This window comes from Naumovozyma dairenensis, chromosome 9 (assembly GCF_000227115.2).
Source record: "Naumovozyma dairenensis CBS 421 chromosome 9, complete genome".
NCBI classification, from domain to species: domain Eukaryota; kingdom Fungi; phylum Ascomycota; class Saccharomycetes; order Saccharomycetales; family Saccharomycetaceae; genus Naumovozyma; species Naumovozyma dairenensis.
Window position 1 is genome coordinate 266,609 of NC_016487.1, and position 14,966 is coordinate 281,574.

Genomic DNA, 14,966 nt, shown 5'->3' on the forward strand with positions numbered 1-14,966 from the left:
TTAGATTATTATTATTTGTTCAGAATGAGTAGGTCTAGATAATAGTTTGCAATTGCCAAGGGCATCGATATGGAATACTAATACTAATCCTTTCCTGGCAGTCGGAATAGCAGCTTGAACAAAGTTGATGGAAGATAAAATCTATTGGTAACTATGTAACCAAGCAACGCATTCATCCAGTCGTTCAATTCATTCGTTCAATGATACATTAATTCATTCATTCATTCATTCATTCATTCAATTCGTGCAATTGACAGGCGATAGAAGTCAGAGGGGACAGGAGCATCCTCATAATTATGTTCTTGGCACAATCCTTTGAATCAACATAGGACTACGTACATGCATACCCTTTTTCGCCACTTGGCTATTAAAAAACTTTTGTTTACGCACCTTTTTTCTCTCTCGAGAATATATCAACTAATTAATTATCTCCGGAAAATTGTGTATATTTTTGGGTGCAGTAACAGGATATAAGCTGTGGTGCACGGCTGATTCGCTACATGGTGGCCATCCGTCACCTGCCGCGTCACAGTTTCTCTTCATCACAAGTGTCACATATTTATATAAAATATGTAAACATATATACTAGAGTTACGATGGGTCTATATTTTTCGGTATTGTTATGTCTACCTATGTAGTTACAAAGCACATACATATTCTTCTTTTTATGCTCGACGACTACGTTTATTGGCCGTATTTGTAATTCCGTGTGGTGAGGTCTGTTGTGATTGTCGTGTTGCTGCCTCTTGATAAGTGTTAGGACTATGCTGATATGCTGATAATGATGCGGGAGATGTCTCTGATGTGGAGCTATTTAATTCTTCAATGATGGGACTTCTCATGGATACTTCGTCAATTAATGAATCGTAATTACGTTTGAGATCATTATTATAATTACTGTTGTTTGTGGCACCATTCTCAACAAATTGTGACATATTATGATTATTGTAAGTAGTCATCGTAGGAGATGGTGCAAATATAGGTGTCATTAAATCATGAGTATTATCAGTATCAGTATGAGTATGAGGTTGCGTACCAGTGTGAATTTCTGTCAATAATGGTGTCAATCCACCAGGTGTACTGACATTATCATGGGCCCCTTCAAAATAATCTTGTAGATCAAAATCGTTTTTGTTCGTAACCGTATGATGATCGTTAGTCATTTGATTGTTGTTGCCAACATTCATCGAACCATCAATGTGATGAACTAAATCTTCTAAATAATGAATTTTTTCATCTTGATCACTGATTGCATTTTGTAATCTATTGAACACAGTATTGCCGTTATTATTATTTGCGTTTTCATCTCGTTGTTCTATTACTCGTCCATGTATACTTCTGTCTACTTCTTCTTCTTTTTCTTTATCATCATCTGCATCATAGGGGATTTCTGATATTCTAGTAGTATCATTATTACTATTATTATTCTTATATGGAGTAGAGACAACAGATGAACCATTAGAAGAATTAGCCTTATTTTTCAATAGATACCTTGGTCTTGAAATTGGTCCATTTGTTGTGGTGGTTGTTCCATTTGGCCCTGCGGCTGCTGTTCCACTAGTAGTATTGAACGCATTGAAAAATTCATCAAAAAATGATGCATCATTATTGCCATTGATTCCATTATTATTTGAATCGAGTTCATTTTGATTATTATTAGTAAGATCGTTATTACTATTATCATGATGAATGGTTTCCATAGATTGATTCATTTTATTTGTATATATAGGATTTATTGTAATACTCGACGATGATGGCGATAAGGAGTCATTAGTATTAGTACCATCATTATTATAATTACTGATTCCATTTATACCACCGGTATTTGTATTCAAAATATTGTCCATAATTAATTTTTGATCAATATGTTGTGGAGCCATGGAGGTTAAAAATCTGAAAATTTTCTCCAAGATTTGTTGTTGATTTCTGTACCTTTCTCTTGTAATTAAATTTTCCTTCCATAACATTTCATTATCTTTATTAATCCTCATTATATCCTTCGAGATGGCAATTTGGTTGTATTTAATTTGATTTATTTCATTCAATACAAATGATGTGTCTATTTGTAATGGGTGTGAGGCTCGATTTTGATCATGCCCAGTCATGTTATCATTATCTTGATGAGGTTTATTTGTTAATTGTAATGGTTGTTTACCGTATAAATTTTGGAACGATATAGCGCTATTATTATTATTATTATTATTATTATTATATTGTGGTGTGGTGTATTGGATATTATTATTATTATTATTATGATTATTAGCTGTATTATTTTGGGTATTTTTTTGTCTGACTATATTAATTAATAAATCTTCTCTATCTTTAATGAAGAATTTATTTTCAAATTGCCATCTATCATCTGCTGTTGTTAAAATTGAATTTGATTTAGCATCTTGAACTTTATGCCAACCGTACATATTTAATTGTCTGACAAATGATGCAAAATTGGAATGTTTAAAATATTTCGGTAAAACTTCATGAACGAAATTCTCTCTATTTTGAACGATAAATGAACGACCATCATCCGACCAATTGATTAATCCTTTATTCACTGGATCATTAATCATGCTCCAAACTTTATTTACGAAAGCAGGTCTTGATTTCGGACTTTGATTTTGATTTTGATTTTGAGGTCGTCCTGATGTATTGATAGTATTATTTTTATTATTATTATTATTAGTGGTTGTTGGACTAATATTCTTGTTTGTTTTGCTATTAGATAATACTGGAATAATATAATTAGACTGTTGTTGTTGTTGTTGTTGTTGTTGTTGTAATGGCATATTGGAAGGATTTGAAAGAATCTTTGAAGATAATAATTCACCTGAATTAAAAGAGGGTAAATGGGATGATGGAGACATAGGTATATTGCCATTGTTGTTATTACTATTATTATTGGTATTCAGATTGGGAAGAAGATCATTAAAATTGTTAATATTATTGTTTGAAGAAGTAGCTCCTGTTGTATCAATAGGATTTGAAGTAAATGTATGATTATGATTATAATTTGGGATACTATATCTACCTAACGGACTATTCGTTCTGCGTATTAGATCTTTTACAGGAGAAGGCATGTTAGTGGCATGCTTACTATTATTATCATTTGGATCCAAAGAAGGATTTATAATATCTTCAATGACACTTGAAGTGGTAGATTTATCTATATTGTTTTGAGCATTATTATTATTATTATTATTATTATTATTATTATTATTGATCTCAGAGAAAGTATTTGTAGTGGAAACAGATGGAAGTTTTTCTATAGTATTATTAAGAGTAGGATCAGAGCGTATTTCTTCACTGGTAAATAATCCATTTTGGTTCAATATATTTGCTATATCATCTATATTTGTCAATTCCGGTACTTTGCCTGAGTTAGTCATTTTTTGTATAGGAAAATATAAGAGTTGTAATGTAAAAATTTGGAACTTCAAATCCGAGTTCTTATGTTGCTTCTTTTAGAAAATTAAAAAATAAATGCAATATGAACTTTTTGATGTATTTTTATGATGTTTTCTGATATAATTTAGTTGGGGGAGATGACAAAAATGTCGGTCACCGATAATGCTGGGATTTTTATATATGCAGTTAATGTTTGTGACAAAACAACCTGTTCCAAAAGGGAAATGTATTTATATTAGTATATTGTAAAAGGAGAGACACAGCTATAATTTGGTTCAATGTATGATTGATGGGAGGAACCGGTATGCTTTTCCCCCAAAATGAGCTTGTCATAGTGTAATCTTCCCTTCTAATGCCATAAAAGCTTTTCTTTCAAATATCAAAAATTGTTGATATTTTTCCAGGGCGCGTTACCCTGTAGAAGACGCTGAACTTATGTACTATCAAGTAATTACCTACATCCATAGTGGTTCTTTGATTGAATGAAAAGATCACAAACCATCAATATGGGGTTAGGATTACTGACAGTTGAAGGTATAATCAGTGGATAGTATCCTTGTACTTGAAGCAAAAATATGATGCCTTCATCGCCTAATATGGACTCTTCGAAACAAGAGCAAATGTTCAATGAAATTTGGAATTCATGTGATATAAAGAATCAAGGTTTCATATTTGCCGATGAATTAACAAATTTATTTGAATTCAATAAGGATAAATTTATCCGCCCACTGAGTACTCATGAAAGCAACTTAATACAACAATTTTCCTCACAGGATCCTACTTATAAAATTACTAAGAATGACGTTAATAATGTTCTAAAGAAGTTAGTCAATTTTACTATATTCCAAATGTTGAAACCCACAACTTCTGTAGGTCCTCCAATTGAGAATGGGAAAGAACCCATTGGTAAGAATGATGCTAATACTAAAGATAAACAAAATATCATAGTATCTCCATCGAATACTAGTAATAATAACAGCCCCAAGAAGAAAAAAAATCCAAATTTGATTGCTGAAATAAATAATTTAACAAGGCAATTAGGTATAAAGGATAATATTATATCTGAAAAACAACTTCTAATTGATGACTTAAAGGAAAATGTAGAAACTTATAAACGAAAATTCCAATTTTTACAAAAAGAATTCCTTTTTTATAAAGAAAATGTTGGGAAGAAATATTCAAGTAATTATTCTCAATATTCTTTATCAGAACATGATGGAATAAAAGATCCCAAGCAAGACTTTCTATTATCTGAATTCAAAAGACAAATACAAGAGCAAAAATCGATTATTCAACGATTACAAGAAAGGATTGAACTAAAGAAACCCTTCAACATTCCCACGAATATTGATAATTCTATAATTTCGAACAATGAACGCAAGAAACACTCAGGTATCATAAGTTCCCTTTCCAATTTCCTCTTTCCGTATCTTTTACCGATATTGACTTTTTCTCTTTCAGTCATTTTTTTGGTTATATTTTATCTCTTTAACAGCAAAGATAATGCAAGTATAGAATGGGAATTATCATGGTGGGAAAGATCTAATTGGCTAAGTAGTTTAGGTTGGAGTTTAAAAGATATGCTTTCTATATTCACCTTTACACCTGACAATGCTAGTAACAACAACATCATGAATGATAAAGAAGCTTTTGATGCGTATATGAGAGCATTAAATAATTCGTGACTTTTTTTTCTCACGTTTCATAACTTCTAAGTTGCATCTGCCATTTGCAAAAAATATATTTCGCTATATAAAAAGAATCCGCTTTTTATAAAAATAATAATAATGTAATTATATTCTTCATTCGAATCCTGACGATATTTGCTTCCTCTACTCTATCCATAGGTCCTATCATCCATATTTTTTTGAGATATCTACACATGTACATTAAGCCCTAATTAATATTTTATGCCAACTATATTTTTTATTTTAAGACGCGCCTCGTTTCGTTGCGTTATGTCGCAGTAAACAACAAAATTTCCCTTTTCCATATAAAAAGGGCAGAGAATATTAGTTTCTTCTTTTACCAATTTAAGCATATCATGTGGTAACCTGTTTTTCGTATGAAAAGAACGCCAAGTATGCCTACCTACCATACAAGGGCATAAAATAATGTAATGATGAATGATTTCTTGCCTTTGTGAGTTCATAATCGTACCAAATCATAACCATCATAAATAACGAATGGGAAAAAAGGATAATAACAATGAAGAAAAAAGTGATGATAGATGTCATTAAGACATTATTTTAAGTGACTAGCTATATGCAATGTTGTCTACTTGTTAACCATCTTTCGGGACTGATTTTTCTTCTTTATTGTTTCTCTTTTTTTGTTCTAAGCTTATTTATTCTTTTTCCTTGTTTACGTAAGAATAGACATATATTCAAGTGTCAAAAGTTTGAGTTCACGTTGATTTCACTTGCGATGACTAAAACAAATGAAAGAAATTCAAGAATAGAAAAGAAAGAACCTGTGACGATATTGAGAAGTCACAATGAGATACCATTACAACACAATATCTACGTAGTGGTCGAACCCTTGTATTCTAATACTTTGTTCATAGACTTATATCATATAAGTCCTACGTTCATTTTCTAAATACCCATTAAAATAGAGAGTCGCTATGGGAACATACAGTATAATATAACTCTACGTAGCAATATAGGTTTTTATTAGTTATGGTCAAGTTGGGATCACACAAGATTAACGTAGCCTTAGTTACTGTTCGAGGTCATATATATTGATATATCTGTGGCAATTAGAAGCATAATTAGAAATAGTTTATCAATAAGCAGTATTTCCTTGTTCAAATAAACAGACCATCAAGTTGTGACTGTAAGAACAACAACACACCCACACATTACAAAGATGTAACTCGTGCACAGATGTTTTATATTTTCTGTATTTTTTGTTTTCCCGCCCAATTGCGCATTTTGATGTTTCCTGGAGAAATTTCCCCGAAGACGCAAAAAAAATAATCCTTTTGGAAGAATGGGTAGGTTTGATTTTCCACGGTATACTTCCCAAAAGTTATCGATTTTCATCAAATATTTAAACTCTATGTATATCAACTTATCATTATTCCTTAAACCTTAGTCTCATTATTTTATTAACTAGTAATATTTGATTTGAAAAGACACTGTAAATCACGATCGAAAATGGCTGCCCAGTATGTTATAGAATTCAATTTACGATGAATTATCAAGTTACATTCCGATATGAGACCTACATTTTCCAATTTGACAACACTTCCCATGGTGTACCTTAATATTTTCTTTTCTTTTTCACTTTTATTACCTAATACTACTAAAGCGATTACTGATTTATTTATCATGATAAACTATCAAAAATATCGTAAGGGATTACCTATTTAAATATAGGTCAAAGATATTTTCACGTTGGTTATTGAATAATATAGTCCATTCTTTTCTTTTTAATATAAAAGCAGGAAAGATAAACTCTTTACTTATCCTTATCCACCATTAAAACTGTAATTCTGGACACAATATTAAATTCAATACTACCTCCTGGATATCTCTGTACAACTCCCTCTTTCCGTCGAATGAAAAGTGGTGTTTTCAGTTCGATGTAACTTCGAAACGAAAAAAACTTAATGAACAAAGTTTCTAACAATTTTTTTTATTATTATCAATATTATATCTTTTATTACAGAAAAATCTTGACCCCAGAATCTCAATTGAAGAAGTCCAAGGCTCAACAAAAGTCTGCTGAACAAATTGCTGCTGAAAGAGCTGAACGTAAGGCTGTATGTTAAAACATTTTCTCGTTTCTTTTATTACAAGTAAGAAGACCAATGCCCGTGTATGAGAAAGAAGGTTTATTGTTTCTTTTGTCTTAATGTGAGTCCACATTAGTTCAAGAAGATAAATATTTTTTTTAGTTCTTTTGGTTGTTAATTTCACTTGAAATGTGTTTTTCTTTTTTTTTTGCCTTTGAAATTTTTCATATTATTACTATGATGAAGACCTTTTGTATCCCATTACAATATTCGACTAGCTAAGGCAATGTTGTCGTAACTTATCACCATCTTTCGACTGATTTTATTATTTGAAAATTTCAAGGGAAAAGAAAAAGTAAATTAAATTTTCCACTGAAAGCTAATTACCAATCGGACTGGAAATATCCTATCATGAACAAAAACCTCATTATTTCTTTTATTCGTTTGTTTTACAAATGAGGCATAGTTTTTTTAACTATCTTATCATTTTCATCTTTACTAACAAAAACAAAAATTGATAATAATTCTATTATTATTTTTCTTTATTATGTGTTTCAGGCTAACAAGGAAAAGAGAGCTATCATCTTATCCAGAAATGCTGCTTACCAAGCTGAATATGAAACTGCTGAAAGAGCTGTTATTCAAGCTAAGCGTGATGCCAAGGCTTCTGGTTCTTACTATGTTGCTGCTCAACAAAAATTAGTTTTCGTTGTCAGAATCAAGGGTATTAACAAGATCCCACCAAAGCCAAGAAAGGTTTTACAATTATTGAGATTGACTCAAATCAACTCTGGTACTTTTGTTAAGGTCACCAAGGCTACCGTTGAATTATTGAAATTGATTGAACCATACGTTGCTTATGGTTACCCATCTTACTCTACCATCAGACAATTAGTTTACAAGAGAGGTTTCGGTAAGATTAACAAGCAAAGAATTGCTTTATCTGATAACTCTATCATTGAAGCTCATTTGGGTAAATACGGTTTATTATCCATCGATGATTTGATTCATGAATTAGTCACTGTTGGTCCACATTTCAAGCAAGCTAACAACTTCTTGTGGCCATTCAAGTTATCTAACCCATCCGGTGGTTGGGGTGTTTCCAGAAAATTCAAGCACTTTATCCAAGGTGGTTCTTTCGGTAACCGTGAAGAATTCATCAACAAGTTGATCAAGTCCATGAACTAAGAAGTTTAAAATAATAGATATTCTGTTTAAAAAATAAATTAATTAATTATTAATTAATTATAAGAAATATAATATTGTTTTTTCCCATCCATCCATCCATCCATCCCATCAATCAATCCTTCTTATTCAACAAATCAACAGTGCTTTTATTTGTATAATAATATTAATGTATACTTTTTTATAGTCTATATTTTTTTCATTGTTGATTTAGTAACCCTTTTAGCATCTTAATATTCCAAATCTAATACAAACAAAAAAATTTCAAAACTTCTTATTTCTTTTTCTTATAACTTCATCGTTATTATTTGATTACATTTATGAATTTTATTGAAAAAATTCGGGTAAAAACAACTTCTGGACGTACCAGCGTTCATGCTGAGAGTCAGTCCAACTACGTAGAGCTATGTTAAAATTGTTCCGAATACATTTCTCTAGTGGAATAATGTAATCAGCTGATATTTGATGCAGAACAGTAGTTTGACAATAAAAAGAAATTGCATGGTGGTTGAGGACTTGTTAGTGTTGTTATAACCTTAGAATAATTTAATAGCTCTACATTTGAGAAAAAGTGTAGACAGCGGCGTGGACATGAAAGTTAGCAATTATGCTCTGGATACGACACACATTAGATAAGATTGGCAATAGAATGAATCATACACGTACAACCAATGTATTTGTTAAATATTTTGATAAAATGCTCGGAAGTTCTCCATGATATAAGGGAGAGTGCTACGGGATTACACTATTAGCAATTGAGGATAGGTAGTGACAATGAATCCGGGCGTGTGAAATACAGTCAGTAAAGGACTGCGTGCTGCTAATATACGTATATATTTGTTGTTTGTTGACTTCTGTATTCCACGAAGAGTCACTTAGTTAGAATATATAAATTATAGAAGACAATTGTTTAGTCTATACGTATGTAGAATCTCTGTAATAGAGTAAAGCACCCATGACTGTCGCTGTCAGTGTCACTGTTACTGTCGCTGTCACTATATATATATATATATATATATATTGTCTGACACTGTGACAGCATGTGCTTCTCTATGAACAACTATGTCGTAATTGTCACATGCTTCTTACTTCTTCTTCTCCTCTATCGGCATAATATACGTATTTTGTGCATTCATGTGCATACACCGAAGTGGATATTGACGGCGCGCGCTCGCTCAGTTCATAAAATCCGGTGAGACACTCTCAACAACAACATAGTGCCCAGAGCATGTCAATCAATGGTATGCCATAGCACAGATGTCATGTTCATATGCTAGATGGATATCAATTACATACAGTCAATTGAACTCAACACTGAAGAATAAGGACAACAACACCAAATTTGCTTATAAGTACCATTCCCATTCCCATTCCCATTCCCATTCCCATTCCTATTCCATACATTTAATATCCTTTCAATTCGCTCGAGCATTTTGTTAAAGCTGCTGGTTCAATTTTATCATAATACTCTCATTCGCTATCCATATCGCAATTTATCTAAAGGGAAAAGGAATATATATCTCTATATATATAGGTCTCATTGCTACATTTACCATTTCAAGATCAAACTTCGCACTAAAACTATAAACAAGTTATAATGTACGAACCAGATCATTTATCAAACACAAGCATCCATAGAAGAGATGAATTCGATGAGAAGTTAAAAGAACTACCAACAACGGAACAACAACATACTATAAAATCAATTACACCAGAAGGTGATGAAAATGACACTGAAAGTCAAATAATAAATAAAAATGGTAACAACAATACTACTACGAACGGTTCAGAAGTTCATCTAAGGAAATCATTCTCCCTATGGTCAGTCCTAGGTGTCGGATTCGGTTTAACAAATTCATGGTTCGGTATCTCCACTTCCATGGTCACAGGTATATCATCAGGTGGTCCCATGATGGTCATATACGGTATAATAATCATCGCTCTCATATCTATATGCATTGGTACATCTTTGGGTGAATTATCATCCGCTTATCCTCATGCAGGTGGTCAATTCTGGTGGTCTTTAAAATTGGCTCCTCCTAAATATAAACGTCTAGCTGCTTACATGTGTGGATCATTCGCTTACGCGGGATCCGTTTTCACTAGTGCCTCTACAACTTTATCTGCAGCTACTGAAGTCGTCGGTATGTATGCTCTAACTCATGAAGACTTCGTTCCTAAAAGATGGCATGTATTTGTTTGTTTCGAAATATTACATTTGTTCTTAATGATCTTCAATTGTTACGGGAAATCATTACCCATCATATCAGCAAGTTCTTTATACATTTCATTATCTTCATTTTTAATCATAACAATAACAGTATTGGCATGTTCTCGTGGTCAATTCAATGACGCTAAATTCGTTTTCGCTACTTTCTATAATGAAACAGGTTGGAAAAATAGTGGAATTGCATTCATTGTAGGGTTAATCAACCCAGCATGGTCTTTCTCATGTCTTGATTGTGCCACTCATATGGCATTCGAAGTTGAAAAACCTGAACGTGTAATCCCAATCGCAATTTTATCCACAATCGCTATTGGATTCATCACATCATTTTGTTACGTCATATCAATGTTTTTCTCATTACGTGATTTAGATTCTATCTTAAAATCCACTACGGGTGCTCCAATCTTAGATATTTATAATCAAGCCCTAGGAAACAAAGCTGGTGCCATCATCCTTGGATGTATGATTCTTTTCACATCATTCGGTTGTGTCATCGCATGCCACACATGGCAAGCAAGATTAGGTTGGTCATTTGCAAGAGATAATGGATTACCATATTCTAAATTATGGGCACAAGTTAATCCACAAGTAGGTGTACCATTAAATGCTCATTTGATGTCATGTGCTTGGATTTCATTAATTGGGATCTTATACCTTGCCTCTTCCACTGCTTTCAATTCATTGATTACAGGGTGTATAGCATTTTTATTACTATCTTATATTATCCCCGTATCTTGTTTGTTATTGAAGAAACGTCAAATTCGTCATGGTCCATTTTGGTTGGGAAAATTTGGGTTGTTTTCTAATATTGTATTGTTATTATGGACCGTTTTCGCAATCGTGTTTTTCTCATTCCCTGCAATGATGCCTGTGACAAAGGATAATATGAATTATGTGGCAGTCGTTATTGCCGGGTATACATTATATTCTGTGTTATATTGGAATTTTAAAGGTTATAAAGAATTCCATGCATCAGAAGAAGAAGAAGAACAACAAGAATACGCTAATGATATCTCTACCAATGGTGATGGAATGGGTGGTGCAAGTGATTCCATCGGGCTATCTGCTATGGGTATAGTATCGAATGAAGAAGAAGAAGATGTATCCGATAGAGAAACAGAGATTTATATCATGAATGGTGATAAAAATATTATTCATCAAAACAATATATGATCTAATTCTACGTGTACATAGTAAATCGAGAGGGAAACATTTGTGCGAATTAAATTACACAACTCTGATTAATTGATCTATTTCTAAATATCCATATACCAAAAAACATTTCCAAATATTATTTATCCATTTTTTATAGAGGTATGCAATATAATATAGCAACCCACCAATTAAGAATTCAATACTACTAAGTTATTGTATTGATAAGAATTCTAATGACAATTATATCTTTTGTGACAGGAAATTCTCATTAAGACAAGTTGCATCGCATGTTCTTTATTTTCTCGCGTTGTGTAAAGTTTTGCCGCCAAAAGAGTGAAAAATTTTCAAAACAAGAAAAAAAATAATAAAATAAGTAGCTCATCGACAAAAAAAAAAAAAAAAGGAAGTAATAAAAAACTTGCCATAACTTATTCTTGATTCAATAATTAATAATTAGTCAAAAGTCTAACACTATATTACCTTATTTGAAATCTTCCCCAACTAATATCACAATGACTAAAGACGAAATTAAAGATAGAAAGAGAAAAGTTGAAGATGAAGAAATAATTGAAAAGAAGAAACATAAGAAGGATAAAAAAGATAAGAAACATAAAAAGGATAAAAAGGATAAAAAGGAAAAGAAACACAAGAAGGAATCGAAACCTGATACCGAAGTTGAAACTGAAAAGGAACCCACCATCTCAAAAGACCAAGATTCTTCTTATATTGAAAATGAAGAATTATCTATTATTCCTCAATCTGAAGTAGATGAATTTTATAAAGAAAATGAAGTATCAGTTAAAGATCCATCTGATTTGAATTTACGTCCCTTATTATCATTCAATCATGTTTCATTCGATGAGAGAATTCAAGATGAAATCGCTAAATTCCCTAAACCAACTCCAATTCAAGCTGTCTCATGGCCATATTTGTTATCTGGTAAAGATGTAATTGGTGTAGCAGAAACTGGGTCAGGTAAGACTTTCGCATTCGGTGTTCCAGCTATTGATTATTTAGTTAAAACTAATCAAAGCAATAACAAAAAAAATAGTGGTGGTATTCAAGTCTTAGTCATTTCTCCAACTAGAGAATTGGCATCTCAAATTTATGATAATCTAATTATTTTAACGGAAAAAGTTGGATTACAATGTTGTTGTGTTTATGGTGGTGTTCCAAAGGAAGCTCAAAGAATTCAATTGAAAAAATCTCAAGTTGTAGTCGCTACCCCAGGTAGATTATTAGATTTAATTCAAGAAGGATCAGTCAATTTATCTGCAGTTAAATACTTAGTCTTAGATGAGGCTGATAGAATGTTAGAAAAGGGATTCGAAGAAGATATTAAAAATATTATTAGAGAAACTTCACCAAAGGGAAGGCAAACTTTAATGTTTACAGCTACTTGGCCAAAGGAAGTTCGTGAATTGGCTTCATCATTCATGAACGAGCCTGTGAAAGTTTCCATTGGTAATAGAGATGAACTAACCGCTAATAAAAGAATTACACAAATCGTGGAAGTCATTGACCCTCAAAGAAAGGATAGAAAATTGTTAGATTTATTAAAGAAATATCATTCCGGTCCAACGAAAAATGATAAAGTTTTAATATTCGCGTTATATAAGAAGGAAGCAGCTCGTGTTGAAAGAAATTTGAAATATAATGGTTATGAAGTCGCTGCCATTCATGGTGATTTATCTCAAGAACAAAGAACTCGTGCATTAGGTGAATTTAAGGCAGGTAAAACTAATTTATTATTAGCCACCGATGTTGCTGCAAGAGGTTTAGATATTCCCAATGTTAAGACTGTTATTAATTTAACATTCCCATTGACTGTGGAAGATTATGTCCATAGAATTGGTAGAACAGGTAGAGCCGGTCAAACAGGTACTGCTCATACTTTATTCACAGAACATGAGAAACATCTTGCTGGTGGTCTAGTAAATGTTCTAAATGGTGCTAATCAACCAGTACCTGAAGATTTAATTAAATTTGGTACCCATACTAAGAAGAAAGAGCATGGAGCTTACGGTGCATTTTATAAAGATGTTGATATGAGTAAGAAACCAAAAAAGATCACTTTTGATTAATTGTATTGTATTTCACGTCAGATTAATCGTTTGTAGATAAAGAAAAAAAGAAAGGAACCTTCATTTTTATTACTAATATTTTTTTGCCAAAAAAATTGGTCCCTCAAAATTAGAGGTTGACTATATTTATTTTTTATGTAACATAGTTCATCTCTTCTTTAAACAAAATATTCATTTCAATTAAACAACAAATATGATAATAATTACAGACTTTTTTAATATGCACATTCGAAAGCTAGTGACTGTTTTCCCCACTGTCGTCATCCTGATCAAGTTGTCTATCAATAATTTTCTCCCTTGCTTGGTTAAATTCAATAGGATATTGTGTTCGGAGTTCATCATTAAACTTATTAATTTTCCTCCTTGCATCAATTATATTTCGCTTTATACGATTAGATACAACGACCCCGTTTTCAAATCTTTCTTGGAAGTGATTCAATTGTTTCTTTGTCATATTAAGCAATTGTCTTAATTCCAAACTTTTAGAATTAATCACTGCAGACGTTTTCGTTTGTGATTGGAAAGCTTCAGAAAAGTCTATGGATTCCACCGCTTGAGTCAATGATTCAAATATATACTTAGAAACATCAAACATTGGATCAGATCCCTGGGAATTCAATAATGGTCCATTATTACCAGCGCTTGTTTTAGTAGTATCAGTTGCATTACCTGCAGATTCAGGCACAACATTCTGAAGGAGATCGTTTAATTCTTGCGACGCTATTTCTGAATCATCCTCATTGTCTTCTAATTCATGATTGAGAGCATGCAAGCTTTCACCTTCGTCATCATTATCGGAATTGTTACTAGAACTTGATGATATGTTCTCTGAGAGTTCACTAGCCATATCATCGGTTATTGGGATAGCATAAGAATGTGAACTAACGCTTGGAGATTGTGATCTCCCTATATCATTGGTGTCGTTGACCTCATTACTTACATTCTTACTCATATCGACATTTTTCTGGCTCTTGACCTCCTGTGTATTTTCTAGAAACTAATCTCTATTGGAAGCTTCTTGCTACTTTCAAATAATAAGAATAATAATGCGTTTATGCACTTTTTATATTTAACTAAAACCGAACTTACGATTTTCTACTTACTAGAGATATTAAAGGAACGATAGAGAAAATTAATTACAGTTGGCGAGAGAGTCCTTAATGACAAACAT

General features: G+C 32.2%; 6 protein-coding genes across 6 annotated transcripts; 4 read left to right on the plus strand and 2 right to left on the minus strand.

The window, feature by feature from the left end:
* Positions 1 to 665: 665 nt before the first annotated feature.
* On the minus strand, positions 666 to 3,383 carry HSF1 (stress-responsive transcription factor HSF1; the record flags this gene model as incomplete). Its single annotated transcript, XM_003671875.1, has 1 exon — positions 666 to 3,383. The coding sequence occupies one exon, from the start codon at positions 3,381 to 3,383 to the stop codon at positions 666 to 668; it is 2,718 nt and encodes a 905-aa protein (XP_003671923.1).
* Positions 3,384 to 3,977: 594 nt separating this feature from the next.
* MPS2 (Mps2p) lies at positions 3,978 to 5,087 on the plus strand (the record flags this gene model as incomplete). The annotated part of the gene is made up of 1 exon (XM_003671876.1): positions 3,978 to 5,087. The coding sequence occupies one exon, from the start codon at positions 3,978 to 3,980 to the stop codon at positions 5,085 to 5,087; it is 1,110 nt and encodes a 369-aa protein (XP_003671924.1).
* Positions 5,088 to 6,563: 1,476 nt separating this feature from the next.
* RPL7A (60S ribosomal protein uL30) lies at positions 6,564 to 8,332 on the plus strand (the record flags this gene model as incomplete). Its single annotated transcript, XM_003671877.1, has 3 exons — positions 6,564 to 6,574; positions 7,078 to 7,171; positions 7,703 to 8,332. The coding sequence occupies 3 exons, from the start codon at positions 6,564 to 6,566 to the stop codon at positions 8,330 to 8,332; spliced, it is 735 nt and encodes a 244-aa protein (XP_003671925.1).
* Positions 8,333 to 9,926: 1,594 nt separating this feature from the next.
* Positions 9,927 to 11,729, plus strand: HNM1 (Hnm1p; the record flags this gene model as incomplete). The annotated part of the gene is made up of 1 exon (XM_003671878.1): positions 9,927 to 11,729. One exon carries the CDS (start codon positions 9,927 to 9,929, stop codon positions 11,727 to 11,729), a length of 1,803 nt encoding a protein of 600 aa, XP_003671926.1.
* A 494-nt stretch (positions 11,730 to 12,223) lies between these two features.
* On the plus strand, positions 12,224 to 13,795 carry DBP3 (RNA-dependent ATPase DBP3; the record flags this gene model as incomplete). Its single annotated transcript, XM_003671879.1, has 1 exon — positions 12,224 to 13,795. The coding sequence occupies one exon, from the start codon at positions 12,224 to 12,226 to the stop codon at positions 13,793 to 13,795; it is 1,572 nt and encodes a 523-aa protein (XP_003671927.1).
* Positions 13,796 to 14,030: 235 nt separating this feature from the next.
* On the minus strand, positions 14,031 to 14,747 carry KXD1 (Kxd1p; the record flags this gene model as incomplete). Its single annotated transcript, XM_003671880.1, has 1 exon — positions 14,031 to 14,747. One exon carries the CDS (start codon positions 14,745 to 14,747, stop codon positions 14,031 to 14,033), a length of 717 nt encoding a protein of 238 aa, XP_003671928.1.
* Between the last annotated feature and the right edge of the window lie 219 nt (positions 14,748 to 14,966).